The 16,210-nt window shown below is 40.3% G+C and overlaps 1 protein-coding gene and 2 non-coding genes across 3 annotated transcripts; 2 read left to right on the top strand and 1 right to left on the bottom strand.

Moving 5' to 3' along the window:
- The first annotated feature begins 8,869 nt into the window (after nt 1–8,869).
- Nucleotides 8,870–8,943, top strand: trnai-aau. The gene has a single exon. It is a non-coding gene; the product is annotated as a tRNA-Ile (tRNA).
- A 271-nt stretch (nt 8,944–9,214) lies between these two features.
- trnaq-cug lies at nt 9,215–9,286 on the top strand. Its single transcript has one exon. It is a non-coding gene; the product is annotated as a tRNA-Gln (tRNA).
- A 308-nt stretch (nt 9,287–9,594) lies between these two features.
- Nucleotides 9,595–15,484, bottom strand: exosc9 (exosome component 9). Its single transcript, XM_044190253.1, has 12 exons — nt 15,295–15,484; nt 14,826–14,920; nt 14,369–14,488; nt 14,022–14,124; nt 13,790–13,927; nt 13,398–13,480; nt 11,297–11,429; nt 10,934–11,022; nt 10,659–10,805; nt 10,384–10,559; nt 10,021–10,099; nt 9,595–9,844 (listed from the first exon to the last, which is right to left on the bottom strand). The coding sequence occupies exons 1-12, from the start codon at nt 15,358–15,360 to the stop codon at nt 9,784–9,786; spliced, it is 1,290 nt and encodes a 429-aa protein (XP_044046188.1). The 5' UTR covers nt 15,361–15,484; the 3' UTR covers nt 9,595–9,783.
- Nucleotides 15,485–16,210: the final 726 nt, after the last annotated feature.

Below are 16,210 nucleotides of genomic sequence, written 5' to 3'. Positions count from 1 at the left end.
ACCATGGTAGCGCTGTTATTGTGAGCATATTAGCTGCAAACTCAATTTAGTTTGGAGTGAGATTCGGTTTTGGTGAAGTCGGTGCATTTTATGAGTAGGACTTCTGTGACATTACCCACCGCAGGGGTCATGGTCATCACTCCTCAACCCTCAGGAAGTTTGTTTAAAAAGTTCAGCAGCCAAATTCACAATTTTACAAGCATGTATAGCTGAAAAGCCAACAATCATGATCAGTAATGAATAAGTATGGTTGATCAGCATACTTGCCAAGCTCCAGACATCATAGCCTATATCGTGAGACCAAACCTAACCAGGGTATCGTGGGATCTTCCCCCAGAATATTGTTGATTTTAGAAACTGTTTTCCTGCATTCTAGTGAATTTATGGAGTAATTTTGTTGCCAAAATGTGGAATCTGGAGGACTGGGGGGCACTGAAAAATGGGTGAAATATATGAGTGGATAAGATTGAATTTTGTTCACATATATTGTTAATAGATGCTATTGGTGATTTGATTTTAAAATTTTTAGAACTCACCTCATTTCTGCATGCTGTTATCATATTCTCACCTCCTTAAAGCAACAGATTATGTTTAAGATGGCTATCACACTTAGTTTAATCTTTCTGCCAGAAAAGTGGTGAATACACATCAGAAAAATCTGTCTTACTCTCTGCATGTTTAACCCAGAACCCTACTGAACATCACATGCTGTGGTATTCAACTAGGAATATAAGCTATACTTTGAAGAATAGGACTGGTAGATCTATGCCTACATACATACTCACTGTAAATAAATGCAAGTCCAGTGTCTAGTAAGTAGTGTCAAACTTGCTGTTGGTTTAATTTCGCAAAACTCTACCAGTAACGTTACCATTCTAGTTCACTTAAAGGAGCCGGCTCAGGGCCGACTTGTTCGGGACCGACACATCACTACGTGAGAGTGGGTCCACTTAATTACTATCCCGGCATATTCTGGTGTTGCATCGGCGTTGATTTGCGTTATCAGTTATACATTTGTTTTTCACTGCGTGTGAAAATGGACGTGTGGCGTGAGAGCGTGAAAAGTGTCGATTGCTTGAGCCTCACAGTCAATGCGTGAGAGCTGGCAGCATGCTGACATTAGCATTTAGCGTGCACTGCTGTGCCAAGAGTCTAAAACATTAGCCGCTAACATGGTTGTAGACTCGTTTAAAAGTTGACACAAAAAATGCAACATACTATCAGCATTCAAAAAGTTTAGTGCGTTTAAACTGACATTAGTACCAAGCTCGGACAGCTCAACGGTCTTCTGTTTCACTGCTAAGCTGGTGAGTGAGAGAGCACATGATATGGATGAGTTGCTTTTTCACTGCAAGCTCCAAGAGAGTAGCAGATCCAAGTCTTGTGTTTTATTGTGTTTCTATTTTGAAAATTTAATTTTGTTGTGGCAGTCCAAATATAAACTGTGGTCCACTGGAGCAGTCCGTGTGCAACATTTCAGAGGCCGGTGTTAATTTCCTCAATATGAAGGCATGTGTTCCTATGCACAACTTTAATGTCAGGTCTGTGACAGTTAATTTGGCGACACCTTTCGGCCACAAGTAAAATTGCTTAGGTGTCTTGCTTTCAGTGAACAGTAATAATGCTTCATTGTTTTAGCTCTGTTCTCCAGTACATTGGAATTTAAATGAAACAGTCAATATAAGGTTAAAGTGCTGCCTTTCAGGTTAAAATAATAGACATTTTGATACCAATCTTGCATCTGTATGACAAATACAAAGCTTCAGCCAGAAGTAGGTTAGCTTAACTTAGCATAGAGACTGGGAATAAGGGGAACGCTAGCCTGGTTCTGTGCGAAGAGTTTTGAACAGAACAAACAAGATATAATATGTCAGTGAGCTTTCGAGGTGCTGGTGGGCAGATTGTTCTTTTGGATAGAGCCAGGCTAGCATTTTCCCACTATTTCCAGTGTTTATGCTAAGCTTAGCTAAGCTAACTGACAGCTAGTTGTAGCTAGCTTCTTATTTACAGTATGGACATGAGTGATATTAATCGTCTCATCTTACTCAACAAGAAAGCAAATAAGCATATTTGCCAAAATGTCAAATTCCTTTAAAGGTTGTTAATACCCTTTTTATATAGTCCCAATTTGTGAACAGAACATAAATGAGCTTTTCCAAACATTTAGAGGATTTTACCGGTTGGCAGGCTGCTCAAAGCAGGCAGGCAGTAAAAACAGAATATAACGGCTGGACAAAAACAATGATTTGTAGTAATTATGCCTTAAACTGTGTAGTGGGATTGCCTACATGTCCCTTTAAGACAGTTTTTTAGTGGATAATACTCCAGATTGTTACCTTGCACTCTTTGCTCCAGACTAGTATCCTTGAAAAACTCAGTTTTAATGATCGGGTGATTAGAGAAGCCATTGAAGGTGTTTCACAGCACATCACCACCATTGTCTGTTTCATTTCAGATCAACACAGCAACATACAGTATGTCACCAAACCACTAACATTGCATAATCACTATGAATCATCTCCTGTTCAAAATACATTTTCTAGGTAAAGACAATTTCCAAGTAACCCTTTAAGCTCTCAGTTTACTGGACCGTCAGGAACCTTCGAGTGAGATTAAGTGTTTTTGCTGACCAGTATGTACTCTATTCTTCTGGATCAAGCGCATGTGATTAAAGCCAAACAACAATTATGATTCAGAGAATGGGGCACATAATCTTCATTTGTTTTACTGAGTCAAGAGTAAACTTTGTTGAGTAGTCAAAACCAGACAGATACTGTACATCTTGGCAGGGAGGCTGTGGACTACTTTTCCTGTTCAATAGCTTTGGGAAAAAAGTTTGGTTTTTAAATTCATATTAAAGTATTGATATCCAAATAAAGAGATAAAAAAAATATGCTGTGATGGGCAACCATGTGCTATATACAGTATGCAGGTTTTCATCCCAACCACAGACTTTGCAAATTCAGTCACTGTTTAATCCCAGTGAAGGAGCTGGAATCTGTACACAGAGTAAAGTCTGCCTTTGAAAGGTCCCATTCACACCTGGTATTAAAGTGTACATGGATCCATTATCTGATAATGACATCCAATCCACAGGTTTTTCCATCTATACCTTTGTTCTCATTATCTGGAGTCTGCCCGCATTGTGATGTTGGGAATTATAATGTTTAAGGGGGGGAACCCACTTGTGTAGATGCGATCAATTATGGCTATCAGAATTAAAGATAATCATAAAAAAGTCCTCAGGGGCACCATTTTTCCTATAGAAGAGAAATGATAGATGATGATTTATTCCGCACCTTTCTAAAAGCTCTGTGGATGTTTTTTTTGTTTGTTTTTTATTCGTCTACATAAAAAATGTATCAATAAGACCTTTCATTTTAATTAATTAAATGCAATAACACAATACAGCTGATAATACAGATGTTTATCATTGCTATTTCTGTTTATTGTCACATTTGCATGAATGGAAATAGTCATTTTATCAAGGTCTCAGTGCAGGAGAATAGGAATTACTGTTAGCTTAGCAGTTCACATTTGAACTAACATCAAACACATTTACCAGTATTGAGCAATTTGCTGTTCATAACATAAATTAAGTAATGAAAGAGAGTCACAGTTGACACAACAAAGCTTTACAAGGCTATGACAAAACAGTGGATCTGGTAATTCTTTACCTAATTGGGTCTATTCAACCACACAGTGAGAAAAGAAACAGTATGGACCTTTTGTTGTGAGCCAACTGCAAAACAGAGAAGATGACGCTTGAAAATTTCTATTGGCTTGTTGTTTTAAGTCTGAATGAGAACTTTACAGGGGTCACGGCCTGAGGCATTGTTTCAATGGGCCCGCAAACCTTTTTCTAGCTACTAAATCATCTGGGCTTTGGCAGTATGAGCTGTTAAGTCCTGAGCTTGTGGTTTAACGGTTATGTTAAACTTGTACGTTTAGAGATTTAAGGTGATTGCCCTGTTCAAACTCAGGTCCAGCTGATCTGCTGCTAAACTATATGTTGGAGCAGATCTAAGGCAGTTTGATGATGCACAGGTGAGTCAAGTAAGACCACACAATAATGGTTTGTATAATCCTGTGTAGTTATTTCATTCAGTGAAGGATAAAACACAAAATTGGCTTTAGTTTTGCAACTTATTATACAGATTCTTTGTATTTTATGACAATTATATGATAATAATCATAATAATAATAATATTCTATAAAAAATTACTTTTAGAGTATTAATCAATTTCAACTGCAGTGAAAATTATTCCTCCAACTTAATTTCTATAAAACTCAGTAAATACATTAAGAACTAGAAGTGCACTCGAAGAGCACAGACCTCTGCCAAGGCCAATAGTCCAATCTAATATATGCAAATCTGCAAAGCGCAACCACTATGTCTGGATATATTTCCAAAACTATTAGAATGGTTGTGTCTAGCTGAAGCCTTATCATCTCAGCTGCGCATTTATCATGTACTTTGCGCAGGTTGGAAAATCTGTAATTCCAGATTAATCCGAAAAAATCACATGCATTTGTTTCTACAGTGATGTTTGAGGTGGCTGTTATGTTTTGATGTATGTTTTAGTCGCGGCACATCATTCACTTTTATTACGACGGGTTCGTGCATGCGCAACAAATTCAGTTAATTTTATCATAGACACTGGTGTTGCAATTGGCCTATCTTGCAATGTTAACGAAAGTGAAAAATAATTAGTGTATCCGCCCTGTGTTTCAGATCTGCTCCAAAATTTAATGGGTTCTTCCTTGGCCAATGCCACACTCTTCCACCAAGTTTCAAGAAAATCGAGCCAGTAGTTTTTCCTGCTGACAGACAAACAGACAAACGGCACCAAAAACATAACCTCTTTGGCGGAGGTAATAAACTGCAGCAGTACATTAAACTGTAGGCGTTGAGAAAAGAGCAGTTTGGATTAAGAGACAGACGACATACTCGTGTTAAACAGCAACAGTCCCATCATGTTAGATTCACTAGGAACCTCATGTAAAGCCATGTATTACCCCCCACTATCACGAAGACCAGCACTTTGACTGGTGGCCATCAACACCCCAAACAGAACTATTAATACAGACTGCTTAAGTGCAAATGCTCTCACATGACAGAGTTTCGTTTTATCACTTCTGGTCCAACAGTTTCCCACTTAGAAGACATTTGAGCTTGGGGCCAAACAACCCACTATGTTGAGTGGCTTGGTCATGCATCGCCTACATGACTTTGTTAAGGACTGGAAAGTTTAATGAAACTGTCTGAAAGGCTGAGCTTGCTACTCACTCTGTTGGGTGGATATTGGGTTCTTCCCTTGTGTGTCAGTCTTATTCAGCCTGTCCAACATTGTTCCCTGTAAAACTCTAAGGAAAAAGACCATAGGACCATGGTCCAGTTTTCAGACAAATAAAAAAAGTGAACTGAGGGTTGTTACTGCTTTCTTCAGCAAAGAATTGCTAAAGTGAGATCTTTGATTGATCAGTGTGATGTTGTTGATGTATTTTGGTGTTAAAGATAAACCTTTATTTTAAAAGGTGCCTCTGACTTAATGAAAAAGAGGGTTCATGAAAACCCTGGGGAGCAAACTTTTTTCATGTTAAATAAAATATATAAAAAGTGATTGCTTGTTAAAACAAGTACCATGCTCTTACTTCATTCTCTATTTATAACACTCTATTAGAAAGGAGGAGCTCATGATTCAAAGCAAAGGATACTGTTGCTCTTAATTATAGCAGTTCCCAGTTTCCCTGAAAAACGCACACACCACATTCAAATATTCTTTCCAGGTACAGTTCAGGTTAGGGTTTGAGTAGAACTTTAAATCAAACTCTAAATCATAAAAATAATGAATAGAAAAAAAGATGGACTGGACTGGACATGTTTCTAAATGTATAATGTTAGCTAAATTAACCCACACTGGAGGGTAAGTTATTAATGTTGTTATTAATCTGACAGGATGTCCCTGTATCCCTGTTAACTGGTTTTCAGCAGCTGGTCTGAAATGTCACCCACCCTGGTCATTTGAGAACCGGAATCCAAGTCTTGAAGCCAGAGTCAGGACTTCTTCCCCCGGACAGGAGAGAAACACACCAATGCCATCTCCCCTTTTGGAAACCATCCCAAACCAGCCCTTATTAGTCTTAGTCACTCTGACAGTTTCTGTCTTGAAATGTCGTGGTATTCACTCACACTTATGCATTCACATGATGGATTGCATCACTGTCATGTGTTTTTGCAAGTTTTTGTTGATTTACTAAAAATCACATATTCTCTACAGATAAAAACCAGATCAGACCACATGACTACCTAACATTTGTCTTGTCATGTGGGATCAACCCAATCACCAGACAAGAATGTCGAGATAGTAGATTCTGCAAAACACTGGATTACGTTTCAATGCCAATATTTGCCAACTATGGTTATGTTTAGGGAAAGCTTGTGGTGGTTACTGAAAGGGCGAATGATAATTGCAGGTCTGCGACAGAATGCAAATTCCAGTCTCCTGCATGATCTACTTAACATAAATGTAATTCCTAGGATACTGGGCTGTTGTTGCAGCCACTTAGTACCAATACTACAGTAGTATAAAATGCCAAAAACATGCAAAACCCCTGGAAGGATCCTTTAAACTGTACACTAAAAAACATATTGTATGTAAACGGGTTAAGGCAGGAAGTCAGAATCATCTCTTCCCTTCAGCAAAAAAGACGTGACGTGACAGTAGTTACAGTAGGTACATATATAGTTGAAAATGACCAAGATCTAAAAAGTGTATTGTAAAAATTTGGTTTAAAATATATAAATAAATAATAAAAAGTCAGTTTATGACAGCCTCCGGCAGACAACCACGATGCTGACACAAGCGCAGAGGGGATATGACGCCATTGACAGGTGACCAAATGAAACGCACCGTTACCTTGATTAAAATTACAGATTTCTCTAGGTTTGAAAATTGTTGGAAACATTTGGGATAAAATATATAACACAGGTCTATGCAGAAAAGCTACATATTATACCTTGTATTTGTTTTGTATATGCACTTGTGCACACTCAAAAGAAACAAAAGAAACTTGTCTAAAGATATACGGTACCCTGTGATCCCCCAGTATAAATCTAGCTGTGTTAACCACAGCCTTAACCCCTTACAGCGCGCAAGCCCAATGTAGTGATAAATTATGCACTGTAGTGGCTGTTATGGCTGTAATAGCAACACTGATTATGCACTGAGTGGTCAGATAAAGAGTTTGATCTGACACAGTGTGTCATTGAATGCACTGAGTAGGCCAACCATGGCTTTGTGTGTCGGACTGTTGATGGCAACGATGAGGGTTGTGTGCAGTCACAGTCTCTGCTTTGTCCAGTACTTTTCCACTAACTACCAAGCTGCACGTGTGTGTGTGCCTGCGTGACGCAAGTACAGCTGCATTTGCTATACTTTTATCAGCTAACCACAAGGAAAAGACAGAAGAAAAAAAAGATAAGCAATCATTTGCTGAAGTCCTGAGGTCTTGGGGAAGGAGAGGGATTCAGAGGCAGGGTTACACAGTCACACAGCACTTTATGAGAACGAATTAGGCAGTATTACATAGCAGTTAGTCATGTGTATCGGTTAAAAGCCCCCTCTTAACAGATACATAAAGTGTGCTTGATATGGCTCCCACAAAATCTGAAGCAAAGGCAGAGGTGTGGCTGAGTGAGGGTATGTAGCTTCCTCATTGCCATGTACTGAGGCATCATAACAAGTTCTGAGCTGAGTGCAACTCTGAACATGTGCACAAGCCAGAGAACGCATTCATATCGAAAAAAAAACCAAAACACATGCACAAATGATGACACATTTATGTTACACCAGCCTAGTAGGAGTCACACAGTAGCCGCATCCTTCTCTCGTTTAAAGCAACGTATGCACATACATATTTAATTTGGGTATAGTGTGGATTTGCATCAGTCGTGAGTTTTAGTATCAGATTTCTGAGCACTTCACTCCACACTATAGAAAACTGTGGTGCCACTCCTCTGCACACAGCCACACACACACACACACTGTCACGTACGTATTTACGCACACTCTAACACACCTCTGTGTATAAGACTTGCCCTGGTAGAGCTGAGATGTTTGTCGATGATACACTGGTGTGAACAGTCAGTCTAGCCAGGACAAGAAACTTTAGGAGTTTGCGCACCAAATTCACATGTTGTTTTGTATACCTTTATATTAAATACATCACCCGGAATATTAGTATGCAAACCCTGCAGGTCAGTCAAGTTGCAGTTTATATCCATGTCTGTCCAGACTCATATATGTAGTGTTGTGAGAACGGGGGGGTGTGAATGTCTCTCTACATTACGGTGTAGTCCCTCATTCGTCCAGGAGTGTTCCATCGTAGAAAAGGTTTCAGTCGTAGTCATCTGGACACTGTTTTCAGAATCAAGACGTTTCGCTCCCCTCCGGAAGTCATTCTCAATTCTCAGACCATTTTCACAATTGAGAATGACTTCCGGAGGGGAGCCGAAACGTCTTGATTCTGAAAACAGTGTCCAGATGACTACGACTGAAACCTTTTCTACGATGTCTCTCTACATTCACAATCACATGCAACACCGTTTACAACCCATTTTACCTTTATAAGGTAAGCATACAAAGCTGCTAATTAAAGACTGCTAATGCTAAATAGTTTTATATTAGCGATGTTTGGAAGATAAGGCCTTGCAGTAAGAGACTGGAGGAGCAGAAACTTAGGTCAGAGGATTCTTTACCATTTTCTCTGCCTTTTTTCTGTGTCGTTGAAGTGGCTTTATAGTTTTCATTAAACAGTGTGGTTAATATAATACTATGTGAAGGGTGTAGGCCTAATCCGAGCTTGTGGCCGGTTAGCTCAGTTGGTTAGAGCGTGGTGCTAATAACGCCAAGGTCGCGGGTTCGATCCCCGTACGGGCCAATTGAGTTTTGTTTGGTGTTCGATTATTCCCGTAGCTACTGATTTACAGCATTTACGTTTAATTTAATTACTTTCATTCTTGCTAACGTGGTTAAAGATAGCGGGTACAATAACCGTTTACAAAAAATGGTTAATATCTTTCTCCTTAAGGAACACAATCATTTTTATAGTCTCAGTAGTTACACGTGCAACAGCCCTACTAATGCATGTTGTCTTTGCTTGAGTCGATTATACTCAGATAAGTAAAAAAGTCTCATAAGGCTTTAACGGTGGTTCCATGGTGTAATGGTTAGCACTCTGGACTCTGAATCCAGCGATCCGAGTTCAAATCTCGGTGGAACCTGTGTTTTACCGCGCCGACTTCGCCAGATAATTTCACCTGCATGTTTAACGTCCTTATGCGTTTTACAAAATGAACGGCAGTGACATACTGCATTACATGTAGTTGTAGCCACAACTTGTGCTTTCTGGCACCATAAAAAAGAAAAACAATCTCAGCATACTTGTCCTATTTTCAGTTAACTGTGATTGCTTATATATTTTCTTTCTTACTTCGATTCATAATCAGCACCACAGATCACATATTTCCTTGCAAAATATGCCACTTTGCAAACGTAACCGAAATGTAAAAAGTTAAACACCCCACGATGGTTGAGAATATTAATTTTTAATCATACTTATGAAACGCTTTTACATCCTTTCATTTTTAATAAAAAAAAATTATGTAAAAAATAATTTTCTAGACATCTGTTAGCACAGTCTGTTTTTATATCGATCCAAATGGCTACAAACAATAAGGAAACTTCACGTTCTCAGAGTAAGAATCCAACACTTCTTTCATTATTTCTGTCTTTTCTTTGATGTTGTCGCCCTCTTCTGGTGGGAACTGGGTCCTGTATTTCTGAGAGCAAGAAAAAAAGATCAACCTATTAATCCTTGTGTAAAGTGTGCATACGTCATATATATATATATATATATATATATATATATATATATATATATATATATATATATATATATATATATATATAAAAAAATAACAACTGGTGTATATATAAACACAACTGGTGCACCTACTTAGGAGCTTTGTTTGGTGTTTCCGGATGAAGTATGACCACTTCCTCCTCTTCACTGTCAGATATCTCAACCACATCTCCTGCAAGTCAAAACAAATTCCCCAATTTTTCAAGTTATTCAAAAGAAAACATACTCACAGAATCATCATTTATTACCTAAAGTTAGATGAAATTTAAATATGTTTGGGCCTGTCAGCGTGTTGGTTTGACATCTGATTCCTGCCTATTGTATCATTTCTGTCAGAAATTTTATTTTGCTTTTTTTCTTTAAAACAACTTTTATGTGTGTTGATGCCCTTTCTCTTTAGAAACACACATCTTACCTATATAACTTTTACTTGAAATTAAGATTTAAAAAAATAACCTCCTCTGATCTCCTCCTTTTCCTCTTCCATCTTTGTTACTTTTTCCTCCTGTTCTTCACCACTGTTGTCATTTTCCTCCTCTTCCTCTTCATCATCCTCCTCCAGTCCCCAGGTGTTCTGCAGCCCCTGCCCTACCTGACCCACACCTGGGACGGGGACCACTGGGGACGGCACCCTGGTATGTATTGTTAAGGAGCCACAGTGTATATAATATCGCAAAGTGACAAAGACATTCTCTTGGTAGAAGCTGTTATTCAGGCTCAGTAAAGGATACGTCTGAGGTGGGGCCTCGGCTTTCCGGACGATGTCATCGGCTCTGTCTGTCACATCTGTCATCTCCACTGGAGTCTCGTCCATTTTCAGTGCTGTGATTCGCTCCTGAGGCATAGACTCTGCAAAACCACACCTGCCACCCGCCTTCCTGGAAAATGGAAAAATACAGAGTTCTTATATATCCTCTAACGACAACACCTGGAGTTACAATTGTGGTAAATATGTCCACTTCCACAGTTTAATACAGAGGTGTGGTAATGTGATGTTGCTGCTCACCTTGCTTTCTTGTCATTCTCCAGGGCTTTGCTGATGAGTTCTGTGATTTCAGACACTTTAACGCTGGCTATTTTACTGCATCTCATAACCTTCAACAACACACACAAAAAAAAATGGTGCTAAACGTTTTCTCATACGAATACGTTGTTTTTTTTTTGTTACTTCACTCGTGTTCATGTTTTCCTACAGGATAACTACACTGATAATAGTGGTTATATTCAACCTGTGAGTGTTTTGGAAAGCAGCTCTCCAAGCAAACATGGATGATTGTGAAGCTCTACAGTGAAGTAAGTGATAATATTTTTAAAGGTAATTGATATTTATGGCTACAAAACTAAGACAACAGCTCAATATTATTTTCACCTGCTCTTTAAGCAACATGATGCCCCCACTGGACTGGATGGAGCAGATTTCTCTGTGTTTGTTCATGGCGATCATCAGCAAGCCGTCCATCACCCGCTCCTCCCGCTCACAGGGGTCCACCAGCAGATAGGTTCTGCAGAGCAAACAGGAAGTATAGAAGAAGAACTATTTGTTTTTATTCGTGAGTTTTAATATACACTCAGTTGCCAGTTTATTAGGCACACCTTCGCTACAACTAATGCAGTTTAATACTGTCCTGCAATAAATAAATTGAACCTGAACCCCCTCAGCCAGATCATCACAAAGGGTGGCTACGGATACAGGTTCCAAAGTGGAGCAACCATCAGTCACCTCCTCTACATGGAGGACATCAAGCTGTATGCCAGGAATGAGCGAGACATCGACTCACTGATCCACACTACCAGGATCTACAGCAACGACATCGGAATGTCATTCAGACTGGACAAGTGCAGTCGGATGGTATCACAAAGAGGGAAAATTATCAGAACCGAGGGGGTTGAACTACCAGAAGGCAACATTATAGACGTTCGGGACAGAATACCTTGGGATCACGCAGGCAAACGGAAACCGTGAGGAGGCAGCAAGGAAGCCACAGCCAAATACCTACACAGAGTAAGGCAGGCCCTGAAAAGTCAGCTGATTTGGAAGGACAAGATCTGAGCCATCAACACATACGCCCTGCCAGTCGTCAGATACCCCGCCGGTGTAATAAAATGGCCAAAGGAGGAGATAGAGGCCACTGATATCAAGACAAGGAAGCTCCTCACAATGCATGGAGGGTTTCTCCCCAAATCCAGCACCCTGAGACTGTACACTGAGTGGAACGAGGGAAGCCGAGGACTAGTGAGTGCCCAGGATGAAACAACAAAGACTCCTAAGGTAGTCGAGAATGGCTGAGCTAAGATCCTGTGGGACTTCCGGATCCAGACTGACAAACAAGGTGATGGCTAACCAACCACAGATCGTGTTGCAGAAGACGGCGGTGGTGATAGATGTAGCAATCCCGAGCGGCAGCAACATCAAGAAGAAGGAACACGAGGAGCTCAAAAAAATACCAATGGGGGACAGAGGAGCTAGAAAAGATGTGGAGAGCAAAAGCAACAGTGGTGCCAGTGGTACTCGGAGCACTGGGGGCTGCGACCCCCAAACTGGGAGAGTCGCTCCAGCAGATTCCAGGTACAACATCTGAAGTCTCTGTCCAGAAGAGTGCAGTCCTAAGAACAGCTGAGATACTGCGCAGAACCCTCAAACTCCGAGGCCTCCGGTACAGGACCCGAGCTTGAGGGTGACACATGCCACCTGCGAGGGGGATTTAAATAAATAAATATATTTATTGCAGGTTAGCCGACCTAAGTGACGTGTTCTGTCTGTCGATCTCCTCCGCTCAGTTTCAGTACTATGGGCAGCGCCGCACCCACACACACACACACACCTCCTAATGTAGCCAGACTCATTTCACCATTTCCCAGCAAAAACACCCACTTGCTTAGCTGCGGGGGTTACAGTAATCATATGCCAAAATATTTAGACACCAAAAAGCATTAAACCACTTGCCAGAATTCAGTGCTATTATCTGCACCCTGTTGATCCGCCGAAACAGCTTTGGTCTGCTCGGGGTCCGACTGACCTTGAAGAAATTCATCAAATTTGATTGTCTTCTTGACATTTTACCAGTTTCCTCCATGTTGCTGAGGGTGTCCTAATTCAAATCGCAGCAACATTAGCTCAGGTGAGGTGCCCAAAACTCACACTACTCTCTCTCTCTCTTTTTGTTAAAATCAGATTTAAAACGCATCTAAAATAAGAGATTTAAGAGTAACTTCAGTGGGAAATAAAAGAATGACAGAACAGATATTACACAAAGGAGGTGCCGATCCAATCTGGGAGGTGTTTCCAGCACAAATTAAGCCCTGGAAACACCTCTCCGTTTAATGCAACACAGTTCAACAGCACCACAAACAACATCCTCCAAAATGCCCATACAGTTGAATTAACAGGGTGCCCTTCAAATTAAAAATCTTAGCATTTTGGTACTTTGCACAGAAAACGATTCTGTCTTGTACTCAAATGGGTGCCTTACCCTTGTTGGAAGAAGGAGAAGCTGACACTGATAGGCATGTGGTAGATACTCAGAGGAATAGGGTCTCTCTCCTCTGGACTGTACTAAGGGAGCACAGGAATAAATACAAAATTACAACCAACACAAAGTATAAAAGAAATTTAAACTGTTCTGACATGAGTTACAATATAAAATCTGTGGTGCAACATAACTGTAAAGTGTTTTTGTTTTGACAATAAAAAAAGATATGTTGACACTGAAATTGCACAGTATAAATGATTAACCCGTTGTCACTTGCAGTAAAGCAGGGAAATTCCTACATTACATCCTCTGTAAGTGTCATGGAGCATCAGCCATGTCCCAGCAGAATTCAGCGAAGCGGAGACAACACCTGCTGTTTGCTGCTGACTCACCACTGTGACTTCCTCTCCCTGGATGCCGACATCAGGGCGTCTGAAGTGGCACAGAGCGGTGATAGCAGCAATGCTGGCAGCATCCATCAGGTTCCCATCGTGATTTAACATGTGAACGTCCACTCTGATCTGCCACACCTGAACACAGAGACACCCATCATCATCATCATCATCATCACACTAGATCAGGTTCTTTTCTGTTTTGTCTTGTGTGTGTGTGTGTGTGTTTTACCTTTTCTCCAGACACCACACACAGGGACTCAGTATCAATGCACTTGGAGTTCCTCAAGCATCTCTCCAGCTGTCTGTTCAGCTTCACTGACAACTCAGACTGTCTGGAGAGAAAGAACCCCCCCCCCACAGATCATTTACACTCTCTGCACAAACAGTTTGACTAAATGAACCATGCACACAACAGTCCTGGTCTAATATGTCCCCTAACTCCATTCATCAAATTTTATGATGTGATGAGAAATGTTACCAGTGAACAAGAGGGAATGTGTAACATATAATCTGTCAGATGTATTAGTAGAAAAGAACATACAAACATAATCTCTGTAGTTTTTTTTTTTTCCTCACCTGCCCTGTTCAAATGCTGGTGAGGCCATGGGTGACAGCTCGATGTTAAAGAACAGGATTCCCTCGTTTGGTCGATTCTCTTTAGGAGCCACCAGCTCACACGACACCTGAGCCATGACCCTGTAGAGTGCAGCCCATTGATATTCCATTATCGCAAAAAAATACAGACAAAATGTTCCATGTGAATTTAGGTGCATTACATGGGTAGTGTCACTTCGACTCAGCACAATGTCAATGCCTTGTTTGAGAGGCTTTCTTCCCTTTAACCTCCTCAACCCCATGGACCCTTTGACAGGTCCATCTTTACACACTGATGTTGTGAAGACAAGCATTGTTCCTCCCATAGAACTTTAGCGTGTTAAGATACCATATGTATGAGGAAGGTTAAACAGTCATGGGGTCACCAGGTAGGAAAAGCAAAGACGTTACACATATCTGGCAGTGGCCATGGATTCACCTGGTTTTCCCCAAATCCACAAAGCAGCATCCATAGTCAGTCCCAAATGTGATCTTCATCTTTCTGTAGTCGTAGGTCTGTCGTCCATCCAGGCGCTGCAGGGAGAGGACAGGTGAAACAGTCCCACAAAAAAAGACCACTTTTTGGGGACTACTATGGGATGCAGAGGACATGGACGACACTTCCCCTAAAGCCGAATTCCACGTTAAGACTGTGACACCTTTCCATTTACAATTACTGAAGACTGACTTTAGTGAACTGTGGTGTCTGGTAACAGTCCATCTTCCTGTTATTGAATGTTTACAGAGAACAATTCTTTATTCTGTATTAGTTATTGTAAGTTAGTCGTAACTGTCCAAATGCTAACACTATTGTTTGCCTTTAGTGGAACATCAATCGCCGCATCAGTTTTATAAGTCAGTAACGTTAAGTTACATAAAGTGGACACAATGTTCAGAAACCAGCTCACCTTTTTCTCTTCGATGGCTTTAAGCAAGAAATCCCGCTCACAGTTAGACAGCGGTGTGTCCTTCATTCTGGGAGTTTTGAGTGGCTGCTGTTAGATTTCAATAATTTAATTAACAACTGCACTTCTTTGCCACTGCTCCGACAGGCATGGGGCCGCCATCAATATTTTCTGAACTCTATCCCGGAAGTGCTTCGACATGCCATAGTAAAACCAAAGTGGACATATTATCTTTATTTGACCTTGTTCATAATTATTGTGAAATATATGTTATGTTACTCTGCTTGTGTTTATTTGTTATGACCCAGATCTTCGTTGGCACTGTGCCCGCGGAGCATTTTTAGTAGAATTTACTGAAAATAAGCTTTTACTTTGAAATCCTGCTGCAGAGCGAGTTCCTGATGCCTTAAGGTGCTCCTCTTAAGCTTCTAATTTGGGACTTTCAGAGTTGTAAATATCGACAGCCTGTAGTATTTTTTGAGGAAATTTGAAATATATATGCGTATCACGCATTTGTCGTGTGCTTTTGTTGGAACACTAGCAGAATGTAGCGAAGGTAGTTTGTGGTGGCTGTATTGTGGCAGTCAATCGGCAAGCATTTTGTACTGAGCACCGAGCATATTTATTGAAAACAAAATTTCACAACTCAACAAAAGTAATGCTCCAGAATAAGTATACAATTGTAGTTAAAGTCGTGGGGAAAGTATTCTAATCGTTTCAGTAGCAAAGATAATTTAGTTAAAACTTATCTCTATAAAATAATAGCAATATTAGTAGAAACAGAAGAGTCTCGGAAATACTGAAACGAAATGCCTTTAATAGTGTCTAATAGTGTAGTAATAGTGATAGTGTCAACTGTCAACAGCTCCGGCATCCTATTATTAGTTACAACTGCCGGTGGCACTGAAGGCACCATTCA

Source organism: Siniperca chuatsi, linkage group LG3, assembly GCF_020085105.1.
Source record: "Siniperca chuatsi isolate FFG_IHB_CAS linkage group LG3, ASM2008510v1, whole genome shotgun sequence".
Classification (NCBI taxonomy): domain Eukaryota; kingdom Metazoa; phylum Chordata; class Actinopteri; order Centrarchiformes; family Sinipercidae; genus Siniperca; species Siniperca chuatsi.
This window is presented reverse-complemented; position numbering and strand designations above follow the sequence as displayed.

What these genes read in the sequence shown, in the direction of transcription:
- exosc9 (XM_044190253.1), bottom strand. Translation starts at nt 15,360, where the DNA reads ATGAAGGACACACCGCTGTCTAACTGTGAGCGGGATTTCTTGCTTAAA. An exon ending in GTGTGGTGTCTGGAGAAAAG is followed by an intron (nt 13,928 to 14,021) that starts GTAAAACACACA and finishes CTCTGTGTTCAG; the next exon opens with GTGTGGCAGATCAGAGTGGA. An exon ending in TCATGTTGCTTAAAGAGCAG is followed by an intron (nt 11,023 to 11,296) that starts GTGAAAATAATA and finishes GTGTTGTTGAAG; the next exon opens with GTTATGAGATGCAGTAAAAT.